The sequence below is a fragment of the Trichoderma asperellum genome, chromosome 6, assembly GCF_020647865.1.
Source record: "Trichoderma asperellum chromosome 6, complete sequence".
Taxonomy (NCBI): domain Eukaryota; kingdom Fungi; phylum Ascomycota; class Sordariomycetes; order Hypocreales; family Hypocreaceae; genus Trichoderma; species Trichoderma asperellum.
Window position 1 is genome coordinate 429907 of NC_089420.1, and position 18785 is coordinate 448691.

At 52.9% G+C, this 18785-nt stretch overlaps 6 protein-coding genes across 6 annotated transcripts; 3 read left to right on the top strand and 3 right to left on the bottom strand.

The window, feature by feature from the left end:
* Window positions 1-125: 125 nt before the first annotated feature.
* TrAFT101_009601 (uncharacterized protein) lies at window positions 126-494 on the top strand (the record flags this gene model as incomplete). Its single annotated transcript, XM_066128710.1, has 1 exon — window positions 126-494. One exon carries the CDS (start codon window positions 126-128, stop codon window positions 492-494), a length of 369 nt encoding a protein of 122 aa, XP_065984830.1.
* Window positions 404-2306, top strand: TrAFT101_009602 (uncharacterized protein). The gene is made up of 4 exons (XM_024902510.2): window positions 404-724; window positions 791-869; window positions 945-1937; window positions 2027-2306. Exons 1-4 carry the CDS (start codon window positions 555-557, stop codon window positions 2060-2062), a joined length of 1278 nt encoding a protein of 425 aa, XP_024761461.2. The 5' UTR covers window positions 404-554; the 3' UTR covers window positions 2063-2306.
* On the bottom strand, window positions 1901-8088 carry TrAFT101_009603 (uncharacterized protein). The gene is made up of 3 exons (XM_024905544.2): window positions 7809-8088; window positions 3323-7728; window positions 1901-3257 (listed from the first exon to the last, which is right to left on the bottom strand). Exons 2-3 carry the CDS (start codon window positions 7149-7151, stop codon window positions 2233-2235), a joined length of 4854 nt encoding a protein of 1617 aa, XP_024761460.2. The 5' UTR covers window positions 7152-7728; window positions 7809-8088; the 3' UTR covers window positions 1901-2232.
* Window positions 8089-9462: 1374 nt separating this feature from the next.
* TrAFT101_009604 (uncharacterized protein) lies at window positions 9463-13172 on the top strand. Its single transcript, XM_024905542.2, has 2 exons — window positions 9463-10031; window positions 10096-13172. The coding sequence occupies exon 2, from the start codon at window positions 10147-10149 to the stop codon at window positions 12721-12723; it is 2577 nt and encodes an 858-aa protein (XP_024761458.1). The 5' UTR covers window positions 9463-10031; window positions 10096-10146; the 3' UTR covers window positions 12724-13172.
* A 510-nt stretch (window positions 13173-13682) lies between these two features.
* TrAFT101_009605 (uncharacterized protein) lies at window positions 13683-14446 on the bottom strand (the record flags this gene model as incomplete). The annotated part of the gene is made up of 4 exons (XM_066128711.1): window positions 13683-13851; window positions 13939-14107; window positions 14216-14242; window positions 14293-14446. The coding sequence occupies 4 exons, from the start codon at window positions 14444-14446 to the stop codon at window positions 13683-13685; spliced, it is 519 nt and encodes a 172-aa protein (XP_065984831.1).
* Window positions 14447-14879: 433 nt separating this feature from the next.
* Window positions 14880-18590, bottom strand: TrAFT101_009606 (uncharacterized protein). Its single transcript, XM_024909794.2, has 2 exons — window positions 15787-18590; window positions 14880-15709 (listed from the first exon to the last, which is right to left on the bottom strand). The coding sequence occupies exons 1-2, from the start codon at window positions 17488-17490 to the stop codon at window positions 15677-15679; spliced, it is 1737 nt and encodes a 578-aa protein (XP_024761455.2). The 5' UTR covers window positions 17491-18590; the 3' UTR covers window positions 14880-15676.
* Between the last annotated feature and the right edge of the window lie 195 nt (window positions 18591-18785).

Below are 18785 nucleotides of genomic sequence, written 5' to 3' on the forward strand. Positions count from 1 at the left end.
CGGTGGTGGAGATGGTGACGGAAGAACTGGCGAGATGGTGATGGTAGTGCGTCGCTCTTGGGCCCCGGGGAGCTCGAGCCAACCAGCGCAGCGCTGCAGCCCGCTGTAATTTTGCCCTTGGCGACATGCAGTGGGCCTTCAGCGGTGGCAGCCTCGCTGTGGGCGCTAATGAGGAGAAAACCCGCAGGCCCTGGAAACCCAATTATGGCGCCCAATTATGGGGGGCCGATGCCGCCACTGCCAGCCTTGTCAGCACCAAAGCCGCTGCCTGGGCCAATTGGGAGCGCTTGGTGGCGCAAACGGGCTCGACTTTGTTTCGTCGGAGAAGCCTCGGGCCAGTGTTTAATGATTTGGCTCCCGGCCAGCGGTCCTTTCGCAAAACCTCCACCGCAGCATCAGCTTTAGGCCACAGCAACGGCCATGGATCCTGGCTCGGTTTCGACCAAATGGAGCCCAATCGGCTAATGACGTGTCGCCCCGGCTTGCTGGCATGATCGAGAGGGGGAAGAAGCATTAATTGCTGCGTGCATGAGGCATAGCGTGCATAATTTCTCATGCTCGGAGCGCTGCTAAATTTACAGCAACCGGGCGTTGGAACATATCCACCGAAACTAATTAATTACAGCTGTTTCTCAACCAATAACCAGTCAACAAACATGGCCTCATCCTCGGCATGGAAATCGGGGCTCTCGTCGGTAGATCGATATGAGATTATATCGAAAATGTATGCTTATTAACTTTTTATTTCCATTTCTCTTTATAGCACAATTGTCGCTGACACGCAACTCAGCTCAGAATCGCTCCCCTCGCGGGACATGAGTGAGGCCATCGCCATTGAACAAGCCGCATACGACAACTCATCTTCACGGGTATGCTATCCATAGCATTTTACAACTTCAACTCAACTCATTTCACTTCACATTCTTACTAACACAAACTACCAGGAAGAATACGATTCTGCTTGTCAACCCAAAGCAACCATCTCTTCTCCTCCGCCCTCACACTCACCCACATTCTCTCCAGCTCTCACCGAGTCAAGCTCCGGCATCCGCATCGGCTCATACCTCAACTGCACGCCCATATCAGAAGGCATCACCTCCGAAGTCTTTCGCTCCCAATCCGGAGACAAGGCCCTCAAAGTCATCGTCGCCCACCAAAACCTCGAGCCGCACAATCCCCTCCGCGAGATCAAGATCCTGCAGACGCTCAACCCACCATGCATCCCTCTACTCGAGACATTCCGGGACCAAGAGCAGCGCCTTGTGCTCACTTTCCCTTACATGCCGCTCACGCTCGCAGACCTCCTTGATAAAGGCAGCAGCAGCAGCAGCAGCAGCAGCAGCAACTCAGCATTAGAAAAGCCCCAGATTCGCTCCATCTTCACCGACGCCCTCAACGCCCTCCAGGCAATCCACAAGCAGGGCATCATCCACCGCGACATCAAGCCCTCCGCCATCCTCCTCTCGTCCCCCTCCGGCCCTGCATACCTATCCGACTTCGGCACCGCCTGGCACCCCGAGTTCTCCTCCCTCTCAGAGCCACCAACCGCCAAAATCCTCGACATCGGCACCGGCCCTTACCGCGCCCCCGAGGTGCTCTTCGGCAACAAGTCCTACTCCGCCGCCGTCGACATGTGGGCGCTGGGCGCCATGCTCGCAGAGGCCGTCCGCTCCCCTCCAGCGCCGCTGTTCGACTCGCGCCCCGTCCACGAGGACGGCAACCAGCTGGGCCTGATTCTGAGCATCTTCAAGACGCTGGGCACGCCCACGCCCGAGACATGGCCTGAGGCAAAGGAGTTTCGAGTCACGCCCTTTGAGCTATGGACCGTGTTCCCACCCAGGGAATGGGACGTGATTTTACCGCATGTCGATGCAGGGTTCAGAGACGCCGTAGCGAGATTAGTTCGCTACGATGGGAGCAGGGCCTCGGCCGAGGAGGTATGTCGTGTCTGAGCCAAATTTTAATCATTACGGTTACAAAGTCGCTAACATGTCTTTTTCTCTCTCTCTCCCCCTCTCTTTTGCAGGCTTTAACATTCAAGTGTTTTACAGATGACGAGTAAACTCTGCGACAAAATCATTGTAAAAAAAAAATACAACTCTCTATACGCATCTCGCGGGCTCTTCCATATACATCTTGCATAATTCATCATATACATTAAATATGGTACATAACATATACCTGTTCAAAACAAAAAAGATTTCTCTGCCCATACAAAAATTAGCACTCCCTCTAACCGCGCCTTCTCTTCTGCGTATCAGCCCCCAGGTAATCAATCGGATTTCTACACAGCGGGCACGTATTCTGGCTACTCGTCTGGAACCACTTATACAAGCACGACCGGTGGAACAGGTTCTTGCACGTCGTGCACCGCTTGTCCGCCATGCGCTTGTCCGCCGCGATGACGCTGTAGCAGATGGCGCACTCGGTCTGGCCCTTGAGCGCGCCCACAATGTTTCGCTTGAGGATCTGCACGCCGTCCACGACGCTGCCGCCGGAAAACGTAATCACGCCCTGGGTCGTCATGATCCAGCTGTTCCATGTGCGGTCCTTGACAGCCACGGCTTCATGGCCCGTGACTGTGACGGCTTCGATGGGGTAGTTGGGCGACACCTTGATGACGATAGACGCTGTTAGGTCGTCGATTTCGTAGCCGACAATGACTTCTCTTGCATTCTTGGAAATCTTGACAAGTACTTCCTGCTCCTCGTCTCCGGGGGCCTCCTGCTCGTCTGCCCACATTTGCACCTCATCGAGAGCCTCTGAGATAATCAGAGGTGAAAAGTACTTTGTCGTCCATGCCTCCACTGCAATGCGCGTTTGTTTAGATCGGCAGTCCAGATACCAGGCCTTAAAGAGGCCGGGAATATATTTCAGCGTGAGATAGTACAGGTGTACGAGCAGCCAGTGCATGCTCCTTTCTTCGGGCTCTGATCTGGCGACCTTGACGTCGTATTCTTGGATATGCTCTGTAGTAAGCTGCTCTCTCTCGAGGTTCAGCGGCCGTGCGGCAGAGTGGCCAAGCACATCAAACATAAAGTCCAAGAAGGGGGATATGCAATTGTCTGTCTTGAGATTCTCTGTAAAGTCGTTTCTCAGCTTGTATGATGATGCAGAATAGGCGTCGAAGACGAGCTTCCACGATAGCAGGTAGCTTCGAATCGGGGAAGGGAATAGTGCGAGCACTTCGTCGGGATACCGATCCAGCGTTGGTGCGTCAAGAAGCAATGATAGCAACTCATCCGGCAAGCGAGCCTCTTTACAAACATGAATTGTTAGTATGAGCTCTACAAAGATTATGAGGACACAAACATCATCTTACCTGTCTTATCCAAAACAGTGTCAATAGATCGCTGCTCTTGGATGGCTGGTATCGCCCTGTGCAGAATATCAAAGGCCGCTGTCTGAATATCCTGCGACTCCGAAGCAACCAGTTCATAAATGTCCGAAACGTCTTTAATACTTTTAATGGACACCTTCTCCACTTCCCGGCATAGCATGGCATCTACAATCTCGAGCGGCTGGCTGCTGGCACCGCGAGGCAGCTTGAGCAGCCCAATCAACGATTTGGAACGCTTGCCTGCTGATTCTCTAAGGGCATCCTGTAGGTCATCATTTGGATCCTCAAGGCTCTTCAGTGTCTTTACGAGCTTGAGAGAAGAGTGGATGAAAGGCAGAGCATCTGGAAGAGGGTACTCAACCGCTCTATCCCACAGGTCGAGGCTGAAATCAATGGCCTTTTCCCAGTATGAGCCAAACACGTCGCTCATGCAAGGAAGCAGCTGGTTCAGCACGCGGCAGATCTCGGCAGATAGAGGAGCGCTCAAAGGCTCCTCATTCTCGAGCCAAGAGGTAATCTGCTTGACGGCGAAAACAATACGGTTGCTAGCTACAGGCAGTTGTCCCGTTTCGTACACTTGCGCAGATAGATTAAGCAAAACGAGCGTAATCATGGTCTTATTGCCATTTGCAGAAGCCCCCGCGATGTCACTAACAAGGCGATTAAGGAAAGTGCTCGCGAGCTTGGAAGTCTCCAAGGTCTCTCCGAGGCCCGAGAGCATAGCAGCGGCGAGAAGAGCAGTTTCAGGGGCAGCCCTTGTCAACACTGGTTTGAGTAGAGCCTCTTCCAGGTCAGATGACAGGCTGTGAGACTCCGAAAAGACCTGTACAATCTCGCTGATAGCGCGGGCACTATACACGCCTCTGGGTGTCAGTTCCTTCGATTCCTCCTTTAGAAGATCGACAAGACCACGGAAAACGTGAGCCTGTTCATTGTCCACAGAATTATCCCACCATTTTGACACCAGCGACTTCTTGTTGATGAAATTCTTCAGCATAGTCACCAGAGACTCCGCCTCTGATGCAGACTCATCAGACTCCAAGCCAAGCCATAGTGAGTCGTCGTCCATGGAGTCAATCTGATCAGTAGCGAGTTGTATGGTGAGGCATTGGATAAAGAGCAGCTCGATCTGGAATTGACGCGGAAGCGCAGTAATATCAATACCATCCTTTAAAAGGAGAGCAGAATAAAGAGACATTCTCAAAGGCACGGAGCGGCCTTTTTTGTCTCTATGAACGCGAATCTCGGTCGGGCGAGCTGCTGAGTTGGTCAAAGTGACAGCACCGCCCAGGCTGTTGGTGATGGACAAGGAAGGGTTGATTGGCTGATCCAAGAATGGTGCTAGCTTCTGCATCCAGATGTTCGTGCTTGGGAAGATTTCTTCAACGGCAATACCTGCCGCGTGTGCTTGTTGGGCCTGCTTGGAGAGAGTTTCAATATCCAATGATTGGGGGCCTGCCCGCTCAAGATTGTCATGTATAATTTGGATTACTGGCTGATTTCCCGCTCCATCCCCTTGAAGAATTGCGCGAATTGCAATGGCCTTTGATGAAACAACGCTGTTGCTAATTTCAGTCAGGCTCAACAACTGCGCAACCAAAGCGGTGTGGAGAGAGCTATTCTCGGTGAAGAGCTTTGGTTTGCCCTTGGCAAGGATTTCCAACGCTCTCAGCGCTGGTTCCACAAATTCAGGCTCTTTGTCGAGGATTTCCAGGACTTTCTCGGAGAGCTGCTTGCAGCTCTCGTCAGAAAGACCTTGGCCGTTCATACCAGCTTCTAGTAGATCCCATCCAGATGCCTCGCTCTTCACAGCTTCAATTGCTTCCGTTACGATATAGGTCTGGAGCTTGGCGTTGCTTTGCGTAAGCTCTGAAGCCTTTTCTTCAGAAATGAGAGACGTAAGAGCCGAGTTGCGAACAGCACGGTCAGAAACTTCCGAGACTGCCTCAACCCAGGCTCCCCAAATCTTGCGGTAGGTTGGTTCTCTTGACGGAATCGCACCAAAGAGGTTAAGGCACGAAAGAAGGGGCCTGCTTGAAGCAGATTGAATAACCTTTTCTATTGAGTCTCCCGCAGCTGCAGACAAAAACTCGGCAGTCTTGTCTCCTGTCTCGCCGTCGAAAAGATGCTGAGAAGTGCTAAGTGCGTACTCTAAAACTCCGGCAGCACCGTACGGTTTCATATTTCGATTTCGCAAAATATCTATGCAGTGGCTGATGACTCTCTTGGAGGGAGCGGCTGTCTGATCCGGCAAAGATTCCCCGATACTGACTAACTTTCTGCGAATCTCCCCAACGAGGCTAAACCATCGTCGGCCTTCCTCAAAAATCTTGTCCTGGGATGACTGATACTCTCGGGACACCTCAGGAAGAGAATTGGAGATCTTGTTGCATAACACATCAGCCAAACGTTCCCACTCTTCCGCCGACACTGAGATGACATTTTGAGAGCCCCGAAGAATAGTAAGATGAGCTTCAACCAGAATACTCATGGCGTTTGGTCCAAGAGGAATGGCCACAGGCTTGTCGGATATGGTTAGGAGGGAGTTTTCGAAAAGGGGGCAAATGTGCCGGCGGGCAAATTCGAGCTTCTCATCTTCGGAAAGATTTCTATTTAGGCGTTTAAGTGTATCGATGAAGCACTTCCAGGCCATGGAGGTATTCGTCCGGGGCTCCTCACGATTCGTCACACCGGCCTTTACAGCATCCAAGAATTCGGAAGCCGTCTCCAGCTTCTTCATCTGGTCTTCTGGGAGGACAGAAATGAGCTCGTCAAGGTGTTCCCAAAATTTGGCAGGGCAGCCCTGTGAGCCCTTTTCAATGAACTGCCGTAGCCGCAAGAGCGCAGGCTTCTTTTCTTTGGGGGAAGGCGTCCAGATATCGGGGGCAGCTTGCGATAGTCTCGTCAGGGCTCGGACATAATCGAGCGCGGAGCCAGTCTGGCTGGTCTTGAGGCCGCCGGTGACTATGGCCTGTTTCGCCTGGGTAGACTCGGCATAGGGAAGTTTGCGATTGAGACACGTAATTACAAGGTGGCATACGGACTTTCGCACAGAGGAGTCGTTGAAGGTAATGGCGCGCCACACAGTCTCCTCGTCAAAGAATTCGTCGAGTTTGTGGCTCTGCTTGCTGGTTTCTTCGTCGTTTAGTCGCTGGAGGAGACTCAGAACCAGCGACAAGCTGCTGCCAATGACCCTGAGATACTTTGCTTCTGCGTCATCCTTGTTCGTCGATCTCTCGTCGCTCAGGGTATCCTGTGTTTCCCGGATCGCATCAATGGCATAGTCGAGGATCTGTGACTGGCATTTCTTCCAAAAGGCTGCGACCTTTTCTGGAGTGTTGATGAAGGAGGAGAGGCCATCGCTGGCGGCGCGCGCAACTCCTCGATCTCGGTCGTAGAGGCCGGCCAGCCACGCGCCCACGATCTTGGGGATATGTCGTTCTGCACGCCTCCTTGCAGACTTGATGAGCTCAAACTGCAGGCTATGAGCCAATTCGCGCACTCGGCGGGCGTTGTCAATGCCTGTCCGTGGGTAGATGTCGGTCCAGACGTCCAGAATGGCATCCTCGACGCCGCCGCTCTTCTCAAAAGGCTGCGCCTGCACATACGCCAGCAGATCCTCCAGAGCTTTGGTCTTTGTGGTGCTGTCCTTCTTCAGCAGGTTCTTGAGAGACACAACGACATTCGGGTCCGACACGGCGCTAAATGACGGGGGTTCGGTGAGGTACGACAGGGTGCCAGTCCCGCCCGGGGCACCGAAGCCGCCGAACTTGGCTCCCGGAGCACGGCTGGCAGCGGCGGTGCGCTTCATGGTTGGTCGGCTCGAGAGAGGCTGAAGCTGCAGAGGGGGCGGGGGAGGAGGAAGCGCGGGAGAGGAGGGCGTTGCGCGAGGCTGGAGGAGCAGGAAGCGCTTCGCAAGATGGTGATGAGGACTTGGAGGTTCAAAATTGTGGAAGAGGGCCCGAAAATTACTAATGGCTCGATGCGTGGGCTGTGGCCGCTGCAAAAGCCGCCTGTGATGTCAGCATCGCCCGCCAGAGCGCTTGCAGCTCGCCGCGTTTAGTGACGAGTCACGCCGGTTGTGGCGGGGTTGCTGCTGGACGTGTGTTATCGATATGGACATTAACGAGCATTAGGTAAGCGCCGCTGGGAGCCTCGACGCGTTTAAGCAGCTGTATTTGAAATCAAGCTGCGCGGACAGCTGGTGCTACTGTCTAAATGGGAATAATGTTTACTGTAGAAGCTTGGGAGCCATGCCGGGCGACTAAAGAAGCATAGTGGATGGTGTAGGTAGATGATGAAAGATGCATTAAAAACGGCTCATCAACCAAAGCTTGGCTGCCCTTGGCTCTGAGAGCGATGATGCTCGTTTCTCGTCTGGAATTCAACTACAGTACCTATTAGTATAGAGTACCTAAGGTAGTCAACTCTATCCTCAGCTGTGCATAGCTCCAAGGCCAAATCGCACCAAGATGCTCAGCCTCTCGCCGGTTTAGGCAACACCAGCGGATAAGGTTGCGGGATAGCATAATCAACTCGGCACATTAGGTAATGCGTCTCTGCCGAAACCAACTCGAGATCCGACCATCTCGAATCGAATCGTTTCTGATGCCTCGAGGCGGTCTGACGCTGCGGTGTAAGTCGACGTAAATTAGGAGCGTCGCCTGGACCGCTATTTGGTATGACAGAATGACTTGCAGATGCTTTATGGGACGGTTTCGTGCCAATAAGATGGCGACACACGTGCAAACAGCCGCATCTGACCAACTCCAATTCCAAGAAGAAGAAAATAGTCATCCCGAGTCTAGGGGATTTGTGCTAATATCCGTCCAGTCGACTCGAGAAAGGAAAAGGCCCGTTGGGTGAGCGCTGCTGCTGCTGCTGCTGCATGCTAGATACATACTAGATACGCGGCCCCTGCATAAAGCTTGACGAAAACGCCACTCAACATCCGACGCTCTCTGCTGCTGCTACTAACTCGCTGTACGGAGTACATGCTGCACAGAACTGTACTATAATACCTCTACCTTATATTAGGTATGGTATTCCCATGTGCCGCCTCTCATTAATGCGGGACAATGGGGGCGGATGGCGACGCTGGTGCGATGCATCCTATCCTGCACCCAGCAGGTATCTATCTGGCATCGTACGAGTATTATATTACTAGGTACGAGGTGCTGCTGATACCTAGCACCATGCGCTTGCAAGTACCATACATGCTAGTAGTAGTGCTCCTCCGTGTTGACGAGATGCGGGAATTTATCCTTGAGCCTCCTGATAGGCACTCAAAGTGCCCTCCAGCGCTGCCCGTGCATCCGCCGAGTTGCCACTGGCCCGCCCAAGCCGCGTTTGCCTGCTGCGCTGCCACACCAACGAGACGCTGGCGGCAAAATACATGTAGATCGTCGTCCCAAGTGCCATGTGTCTTTTCCCGAGTTTGCTCTGGCTTCAGCGAGCGTTGCTGCATGCCGTTTGCCGGCCACACCCGCGCTGCACCACAGCGTTTGCCTGCGGATCACGGCATGTCTCAGCGTCCTTTCCATCTCCTCTCCCGCCATGGCATTCTGGACTTTCCGTTCCCACATACTGTACAACGTCTCGGTGTCAACGCTGGCTGCACGTGATCCCTGTCTCTGCTCTGGCATCCTGTTCGCCTCCAGACGCTGCAAATGGCCATGATTGGCCTCTGTTGAGGCGGCTTGGCTCGGTCAATTCGGGCGCCAACCCCACTGTGACGTCGACCCAGCTCTACCCCGGCCTCTAAAACGCGCTGAGAAGGCTCGCTCGCTAGCGGTCGCTGGTGGGGAATCTGGGGCCCCTGCATATATGTGGATGGTGCATCTCGGAGTCGATGCTAGCGAGCAACTTGGAGGAGCAGTACGGAGCAGGTATCAGGAGCACGAGCTGCACGAGTTGCCATTGACTGCTGCCTGCTGCCGGTGGTGTTTACTTGTATCTGTCCGAGCATCTCCCTTGCTGTGCGCGTGCAGTTGGCGGTCGCGCTTATTGCGGTGCTGCACTCCCACCGCTACATCGAAAAGTGCCGTGAGGCCTGTGGCGAGCCTTGGTCGGTACATGTACATACATACATGAGCATCCAGCATCCGATGGATGGCAAAAAACCGCTGTAGGCACTGAAGAGTTCCAGTTCCCAGTCCAGTCTTACTCCAAACGGGGCAGTTCCGCCAGCCAGCTCCTGGAGTGGAGCGTGCAACGAGCCACTGAACCCACCGTCCAGCGCTGTTTAGCGGATTTACCCCGCAGGTGCCGGGCCTGGCTGACCCCAGCGCGGTGACCCGAGTTGGTTCACCTTCAGTCCAGATAAGCCGCTGATGTTCATCCCACGACTCGGTCCCTGTTACTTAGGAGCTGCCCTCGCACGTCGTTGCTCTCTCGTCCTCTCTCGCCCACTCTCTTCTCTTCCTCTCCGCTTCTTCCTCCTCCTCGTAATCCGCCCTCCACATCACCGCCAAACGCTTGCTCGCCTTTCGGCCTCTCCCTCATAAGACTTGGCTGCCTCTGTATATCTACACCTCTGCCATTGCAGCATTGGTGGCCGGATCAGCACGTCTCTGCCAACTTTTCGTTGTATCCTGCTCTGGCCGTTCCCCGCACAGCCCGGTTCTGCCCGAGTTCCATGTCACATGCAATTGCTGCTGTTGGGGTGATTCAGTTTGACGTTTCCTGTCTGGTATGTGCTTTTATGGCTTCATTGTGACGTTGCCGATGGTGTGCCGATGCTGATTTGTCGCCAGACCCGGTAGTGCATCCTTTGCTCCGCCATTGGCTCGATATCCTCTTCCACAATGCTGCCAGCTTCGCAAATCGCCTCGCCTCGTGCAAGGCTTCTACTCGCCCGCGGTGCTCTGGCTTCTGCGCAATCAAGTACCAGCCAACAGTGCCGACAATTCTGCGGCTTCGATCTCGGGCGCCAGCGCCAGCGCGTCTATGCCTTGAAATACCTGGTTAACCGACGCCTCTCCTGGGAGAACCCCAAATCAGGGAGCACAAAGGCAGCCGCCCCTTCTTCCGGAAAATACACCAGAGTAAAGGACATTAAGTCGTGGTCGGATGACTTGTCTGGGGCCCGCCCCGGTCGCAATATTGAGGATGTCGAGCGAGAGGCCATCAATCATCTGTTCAATAAGGACGATGGCGTATGGACATTGCTGCAGAATCTCCGACAGCAAATGCACCCACACCGCAGCTCCGGCAAAGTCACGGCCGAGAATGTGCTGAAAGCCACTACGGGTGACAGCCTCAACTTCATCGACCCCATTACCAACCGCAAGGTGACCCGCGCCGAGCGTGGCAAATACTCGGCTACGGGCTTCGACGACCCGAATGCACCTCGAAAGCTGACCCCAGAAGAGGAATCGAAGCAGTACACTGATCTCGGCGACTACAAGCCCGCGAAATGGAACGAGCCCGATGGCCTGCCCCATCTGACCCCTGAGGAGCGCTCCAAGATATACGAGGACTTGCCCGAGTACTCTAAAATGAAGATTGACAATCCAAACGCACCACGAAAGCTGACACCCGAAGAAGAGTCAAAGAATTACGACGATTTGGACAAGTATAAGCCCGTGACGTGGAATGAGCCCGACGGCCTCCCACAGCTTACGCCCGAGGAGAAGTCTAAACTCTACGAAGATCTTGACAAGTATGGCCCCGTTAAGTGGAATGAGCCCGACGGGCTACAAGAGAGAACTCAGGAAGAAAAGTCCAAGGATTACAAGGACTTGCACAAATACGGCCCCGCCACCTGGGACGAGCCAGATGGCCTTCGTCGCCTGACTCCAGAGGAAAAGTCGAAAAACTATACAGATTTGCATGCGTACGGCAGCCCGTTTACCTGCAGGGAGTCTGTTCTCAAGGACTACGAGGCCATTCAGAACGACCCCACGCCCAAGGCAGAGCCGATTCCTGCCAAGGTTGAGGTGCGTGACTGCAAGCCAGAGCAATATGATGACCTGGACAAGTACGGACCTGTTCGTTGGAATGAGCCCGATGGCCTTCGTCCATTGACCCCCGAGGAGCTCTCTAAAAACTACGAGGATCTCTACCGATATGCGCAATATCCCAACGCCGGCCCCGCAGTTCCGCGAATTCACCCGGAGGAGGCATCCAAGGCATACAAAGACTTGCCCCAGTACTCTGCATTTCCTAATGCAGGCCCGGCAGTGGAGAGAATCCATCCTGAAGAAGCCTCCAAGGTCTACAAGGATCTTCCCGGCTATGCTGTCGACGGATTTGTCGAGCCGGACAAGATTCGTCACGTCCACCCCGAAGAGCTGACAAAAAATTATACCGACCTGGGTGCGTATGAGCCGCAGACCTTTGACTCTCCCGATACGCCTTACCCCATGCATCCTGAGGAAGCATCGAAGGCGTACAAGGATCTTCATGGTTACCAGGCAGCCCCTCCAGATGTGGAGTCTTACGACGCAAAGGTGTCTGGGGAGGAGAGCTCCCTGGAGGCGTTGACGGCGGATGAGATTCGAAGTCAGGTGCTGAGCAGGGCCAACGTGGGTGCACAAGAGTTGGTAGCAGAAAAGGAAGAAGCAGAGATGGAATTGAGTTCTATGGATGAAAGGTTTCCCAGTGAGTTGTCAAAGTCCGAATCCGAACCGATCGAACGCATCACCAGCAAACTGGCCCAGTTACGCGCCGAGAAGGACCCGTACTCTAACGATCCAAAGGGACTAGAAACTAGCTATTCTGAGGAGTGTGGCAGCGAGACGGCGGCGGCTGTAGCCAAGCACTACGAGTCGTCGCCAGCCTCGGCCGCAGCGGTAACAGATGAGCCAACCATGTACAAGATCCTGGCCTACGACACGTCAACCGAATCTGTTAGCGTTGCCGAGACCACATCCGACGATCACGACGTTTCTACTCCTGCAAAACTGACGGACGTGTTGATGCAACTATCGCACGCGTCCAAATTTCTCCCTTACTTTAAACCACTACAGGAACACGGCTACGATATCCAATCGGGCGGCGGCGATGTGCTTATTTTCCGCAAGAACCGGCCTGCTTCCCCCAACGCCAGCGACCTCCCTTCTGAACCGGCGCCCAGCAACACAAACACCACTCGCATCAATCCGGTTGACATGATGGGACAGTCCGTGACGGGCAACTTTGCCAGCCCTACTGGATTCGTTAACTACGACGACAGCCTGGAGGACTACCACAAGAAGCGAGCACCACCTTTTCGCACCGCTGATACGCAGCGGGGCAAAGCCGAGCGGGAGGGGCCAGTGGCTCCCGAGAAGAAGAAGAGGAGCCTTGGCAAGAAGCTGGTGATGGGCACCGTCTGGGTAGGAGGAGCAGCGTATGCTGTTGGGGCTGTAGCAGAGCACCTTTCTACGGCGGCCAAATAAGCAGAACGCCCCAACGCTATATATGTTGTTTGATCACCAGAGTTTTTTTATTTCCATTTTTTCTTTTCTTTAAAACCTTTTTTTTTTTTTTTTTTTTATCTTTTTCACCCCTTTTATTTTTCCAAGGTTGGCTGCATAAGGGGCCACTCCCACGACGATATGCATAGGCTCGGGAGTAGGAGTTTGTTTTGTCTTTCATCATCATTTCTCCTCTTACTCTTTTCCTTCTTCTCTCATTCTTGCTTGTCTTTTAGGTTCTTCTCTTTCTTCTTCCTTTTATCTACTATGGGATCAAGTTTGAAATACCCCCATCGATCGCGAATGCGGGCTGGGAGCGACATGTCGCGAATCATGATTGCTTTTGTTTCCTTTCTGTTTTTTAACCGTCTGTACATTAGCTAGCAGTTTTCTGGCTCAGGCCGGCTTGAATTGGAATCTCCCAGTTGGTGTCAAATCTGCGTCTAGATGATGTGTGCATGCATGATCAATTAAAAGATGTAAGACGGTTCGTAAACCTCGTTAAGACTAATAGGAGTGATTGACTATTAATGCAGTTATAGCTATCTTGCTTGAGGACATGAAGCTAGCTAGCTCATCATGTCCGACTTGCCAATGCATTCTTTGTAGGTCGTATATTTATTCATTCATTCCATGGTTCCCAGTATCCCATATCGTTTCCTTCGCATGTATGCTAACTAATGGTCATTGCCCTTTTTTTTTTTTTTTTTTCTTTTTTTTTTATAATGCCCATGCAATGTAACCCATTTTGATTCCATTTTTCCCAGATGCCGATGCAACAAAACAAAGCACCTCTCCTCATTACTCCCCCTCCCCCTCGTCACTTTTTTTTTTTTTTTCTTTTTTTCAACAAGTCATCTTGATATTTTGTTCATATCAATCTTGTTATTTTTTCATTCTAGCCCCTCTCCGTAAATCCCTGATGCCCCGACCGCACACCATCAATGCCGCTCATCTGCAGTGCATGCTTCTGGTCCTGGCTGCTCCAGCTGAGGCGGCGGTCGAGCGAGCTGGGCTTCCAGGTGGACGAGTGGCGGATGGCGGACTGGCAGGCGGGGGAGCAGTCTTGGGGGTGGCAGGGCTGAGATTGTTGTGGTTGTGGTGGTTGAGCTGGTAAAAAAAAAAAAATGTTAGTATTATTGTTTTGTGTTGGTGGAAGATAAGATGAGGGTTTGAGGGTTGAGGGTTACTACTGACTTTTGGTTGGTGATGTTGGTGGTGAAGAGTCCATTGTTTTGGATATCTTTGATGTGTTTTGTTTGATGGTTGTAGGTTTGGATGCTGTCTGTAGGTATGACCAGTTGACAGATTGATTGATTGATTGATTGATTGATTGATTGATTGATTGATATATAGGTTGATAGATCTAGTTGCAAGTAAACAAGTCAACATCACATCACATCATCAAGCGTCATGCAATGACAATCATACAACATACAACAGATAGGGGCAAAACATAAAACATCATACATACCAATATATTGTCTTGTTTCAACAAAACCTGAAAAAAGTCAACAACCAAGCTGCCACCCTAGCTATATTTATACTCACACCTTTTCCCCTCACAGCTCCCCCCCTTTTTTTTTTTATTATTATTAACCTCTTTATTCCTGCCCAAACCGAAAAGCTCCAGATCCGCTTCCCGAAGCTCTCGCCACCCAAAATGCGGGGGTTCCGGAACGGACCTGGAGCAAAAAAACACCATCCATCGCTAGCTTTTTGCGCTAATCCCGCGTCAATCATACGACGCTGCGGTGATGCGGGTGGTGTTACATCGGAATGTTAAAACGCTCAAAAAGTTTGATAAATGGGCGGGTTTCATTACATAACAGCATCGACATCTGAGATTCGCTCTTCATTAAGTAATCCAGTGGACAATCACGATAGTGCGCATCGCCGTCACGTAACATTGAGATTGTTCGCCGAGACGGCATCGGGTGCGTCACACAATACACAGACAGACACGCTTGGGCGAGTCTCATTGGAGGGGCGAATCCGGCTCGGGGCGATCAGGTGCGTCATGGTGCTTTATCTCGAGAGTGGCTTGAATCTCTGTTGTTTTGCAAGTGCCCTCAATCTGCCATGTGTACTGCAATATATAATGCAATGTATAGTGTAATGTGATGCGTAAAGTGATCAGCTTGCGGGCTGTACTACTAATACTAATGTATGAGGTATGTATGTATGTACAGGTGTAATAGATTCAACAAGTGCAGGGCTCCGCGAAACTTTGCTCTCATCTTTTCATTCTTCTTCTTCATGCTGTTTGGGGCTGTCTGTCTCTTCTGTCTGTCCTTCTCTCTTCATTCTTCATTCTTTTTCCGCAAACTCAATATTGACAATAAAAAAAAACAATATCAAGCCGAGGCACCAAATAACGCCTTCAGACGTGGATGGCTGCGACGACGCGTCGGGGCGTCACGAGCAAACTCGGACAAAAACTCCTTACAAGCTCCCAATTCCCCATTCCTTATTTCCTTTTCGCCATATCCTCCCACGTAGCTGAATTTCCCACCGAAAAGACTCCTTTCCGGGCCGAGGAGCGGCCCTAATGGAACACAGGAGACCCAGAAAGAAACGCGGCAAAAAAAAAAAAACATGCACAAGCTTCGTTTCTCCTTTCATCCCATCGTGACTATTATCGTCAAATGGACGAGGAAAAGAAAGACCCAATGATAACACACATCTTACAAGTCTCGTCCACAGCAATAAACAAGAGGACCTCCGCATAAGTGATCCACCTCGAGAGGTTGCCTCGAAAAAAAAAAGGGCGGGTATTGATCTTTTTATATGCGAGTCCATAACAATTCAATCAATCGTTCCTCCGTGTAATTTCGTTGTTTTTTTTTTTTTTGTTTGTTTTTTTATGAAAATAAATGTCCATGTCGCCTCCCATTCTACATCCAAGTCGTGTTCTCGATAACAAGCCCGGCTCTCAAGGCGTCTTAGGGCGCTTCCAGTAGTATTGCTAGATGGGGAACGCGTTAATAACGGAGTCTAAAATAGAATCAAAACACGTAAGCTAAAAAAACCAAAAATACTAACCTTGTGCTGCTTTCGGCACGCCCGCAGGCTGGGCTTCCGCAGTCCATCCACAACCGCCGCCCGTCGCTGAGCATCGGTGTCGGCCTCGGGGATGTAGTAATACTCGCTCTCCAGAGCCTTGCCGGCAGCGTCCTTGCCCTGGCGCTCGATGATGCCAATGCAAGCAGTAGTCTCGATGAGCACCCTAAGAGCGTCCCGGGAGAGGTCCTTGGTCTGCTCGGCAGGCAGGTTGTGCATGATGGTGGACAGCGGCGTGGAAGACAAGCGAGAGTAGGCGAGCTGGTTGACGACATGGTTAGAGATGGCGGCATCGGCTTCCGAGAGAATCTTGGGGGGCTTCTCTTCCTCTTCCTCTTCCTCTTCTTCTTCTTCCTCCTGCTCTCTCTTGACTTCTTTCTCTTCTTCTTCCTCCTCTTCCTTCTCTCGTCGTCCATTGGGAGTTGGGGTTTGCTCGCGAGATGCTTCCTTCTTTGCCCTTTTGCGCGGGCTGGTCTCGGCACTGTCCAAATCCCGAGTCGTTTTCCTAGGCACCAGAGTCTCGGTCGAGCCCTTCTTCAAAGCCCGCTTGGAAGAAGTCACGCGAGGCGATTTCGTCGAGATGGACGCCATGCGGGTCGAGATGTTGGCGCCATACGGGCCAAAGGAGTGGATGATTGGATCGTTTTCCTCGTCCGGATCACTCTCGTCGTCCTCCTCCTCATCAGGTTCAAAATCGCTGGAGAAGCTGGCCGTAGCCTCGGTCCGCATGCTAATGGAGACATCAGGGTCCTCTTGGCCATCAGAGTCGGGCAGGTTTTCGTCGTCGTCCTCGTAGATCTGGATGCCCGTCTCTTCGTCTGCTGCTACCACAGACCGTCGTCGAGGTGCCGGAGTGGGGCTATCAGGGGACTGGATTCGCGCAGGTCGCCGCAGAGGGGAAGCCTGCAGCATGGCCGAGGCCCTCGTCTGCGAGCGCGGCGGCGAGTCTTCCCAGCTGGCATCCGACAGGAGACCATTGGCGTCCACCACCGAGGAGCTGCGCTTGGGCCACTGGATCAGGACGCGGGCATCGTGAACATCAACCATGATTTCAGTTCCCTCCGTCTCGCTAGTGAAGCTGTCGCCCTTTAGCAGCTCCCACGTCCGGCCCTGGCAGTGCAGCTTCAGGCCGTTCCAGCCATTGCAGGTAATCTCGATTTTGTTAGCCTCCAGGGGAGTGGCCGCCTGCACATATCGGGCCTTGACATGCACGCGTGAGATGAGACGGTTGGCAGAAAGCTGGAAGTGAGACGAGTTGGAGGACCGGCCCATCAGCAGCATCTCGCCATTCTCGTTGAGCTCAATGGACGGCACGGCTGAGAGGGGCGTCCGCTCGGAGGCGCCTCGGCTCAGCTTTTCCCGGAGAGGCGAGCTGGACAGGATGCCGGTGCTGGAGGTTGGGATGTTGGGCGTGGGATAGCGCAGATGGGGAGCCGAGCCGACATTCTGGCGTTTGGCAGGCCGGGGCAGGCCAGGCGAGGATGAGGGCTCAAAGGGCGGCAGCAGAGATGGAGCTGGACGCTTCAGCGGGGACGCCAGCGATGTCGACGAGGCTGAGGCTGAGGCTGAGGCTGAGGCTGATGTTGATGATGTCGACGATGCTGACGATGTTGTTGTTGTTGTCGTTGACGATGGAGCGGGGAGCGCCACTTGGGCGGCTGCCGGCTTTCGCGTGGGCGAATCCATGGCTGCGTGCTGGTCCAGTGAATGTGGCCTGAGGGCGTCAACACGCGACCATTCCCTCCAGTCACTGCGTCTCTTGGAGTTCCTCCCGTCAACTCCAACCTCTGGCTGTTTTCGTTTCCCTCCCTGTCCTCTTCTCTCGCTGCCAATTGTCCAAGTCGCGTCGGATAGATAGGCGGTTGGTTTGTTGTTATTACGAGCTTTTCGCCCTCCCCACTTACAACGGCCCAGCCAGTCCAGTCGGGCCTAACACGGGATAGGTAGGTAAGTAGGCGTGTGAGTATGCGTGCACGTCAGTGTATTCTACACGATCAGCTATCAAGCAATGCAGTCCAATGCAGCCGCCGCTCTCTCTCTTCCCTTTCGTCTTCCCTTTCTTCGCCCTTTCTTCCCTTGGATTCCTGTATTGATCGGCCGACCGCAGACCGAAACGGGGGAGCAAGGATCCAGGGCCGGATATCGAAAAGAAAAACAAAGGAATTGGAGAGTCAGAATGAAAAGAGGAGGAGGATGAAGTGAGAAGGGGAGAGAGTGAGAGGAAGAGAGAAAAAGAGTGACAGGTACCACCGCTGTATTTTTTTTTTTTTTGCCCTTTTGCCCACACAAATGCAAGGCCAGACGTGGGTTTTGGGAAGGGGTGAGAGAGACCAGGGCTGGGCCTGGCCGAGGCGGTATTTAAACGAGCGGAGACGAGCAGAAAAAAAGAGACCAAGACACGAACGCGCGCGACCAGGGACGCATCGCGTTGGCGTTGGCGTTGCGCAGAGGATGAAAAAAACTGCTGCTGGTACCTGGCGCCTGCAGTGGCTGCGACCGCTAAAGCGTAAATTATTACAGCGCCCTTTCAGCGAGGGAGGGCGCTAGGCGTGGCAGAGTTACAGCGTGCAGAGTGCTAATTTGATGGGCGCGCCGGCCGCTGTGGCAACCAAGGGCGGGCGGGTGGAGGCCCCGGGAGGGAAGCTCCCAGTTTTAGGGGGAGAGCTGCGAGGAATTCCTGCTGGGTACATGGGCCGTACTGCACAGCGAGCTGCTGCTATGGCGACGTCTTTCAGCTGCCTGGGAGGAAAAGAGAACATCCATTGCACGAGCAGAACCCAGTCTGTGTCTGTGCTGCATACTTTGCAGGCATTATAATCAACGGGGACTAAACACAGACATGGGGGGCCCATGGCCATGGAGTTTGTGCTGCTGGAGCTGGAGCTGGAGCTGCTGGGCTATACAAGCACCACTAACTTAGTATAATATGCAGGTCTCTCGCTTGGGTGCATGTTTGACTTTTCTCTCCGTGGATGTATTAC

Excerpts from the sequence above, each read along its gene's own strand:
- TrAFT101_009602 (XM_024902510.2), top strand. The coding sequence starts at position 555 with ATGCTCGGAGCGCTGCTAAATTTACAGCAACCGGGCGTTGGAACATAT. Across the intron at positions 870-944 it reads ACGACAACTCATCTTCACGG|GAAGAATACGATTCTGCTTG; the intron begins GTATGCTATCCA and ends ACAAACTACCAG. Across the intron at positions 1,938-2,026 it reads GCAGGGCCTCGGCCGAGGAG|GCTTTAACATTCAAGTGTTT; the intron begins GTATGTCGTGTC and ends TCTCTTTTGCAG.
- TrAFT101_009606 (XM_024909794.2), bottom strand. The coding sequence starts at position 17,490 with ATGGATTCGCCCACGCGAAAGCCGGCAGCCGCCCAAGTGGCGCTCCCC. Across the intron at positions 15,710-15,786 it reads CGTGCCGAAAGCAGCACAAG|CAATACTACTGGAAGCGCCC; the intron begins GTTAGTATTTTT and ends TTCCCCATCTAG.
- TrAFT101_009603 (XM_024905544.2), bottom strand. The coding sequence starts at position 7,151 with ATGAAGCGCACCGCCGCTGCCAGCCGTGCTCCGGGAGCCAAGTTCGGC. Across the intron at positions 3,258-3,322 it reads CACTGTTTTGGATAAGACAG|AGGCTCGCTTGCCGGATGAG; the intron begins GTAAGATGATGT and ends ATGTTTGTAAAG.
- TrAFT101_009604 (XM_024905542.2), top strand. The coding sequence starts at position 10,147 with ATGCTGCCAGCTTCGCAAATCGCCTCGCCTCGTGCAAGGCTTCTACTC.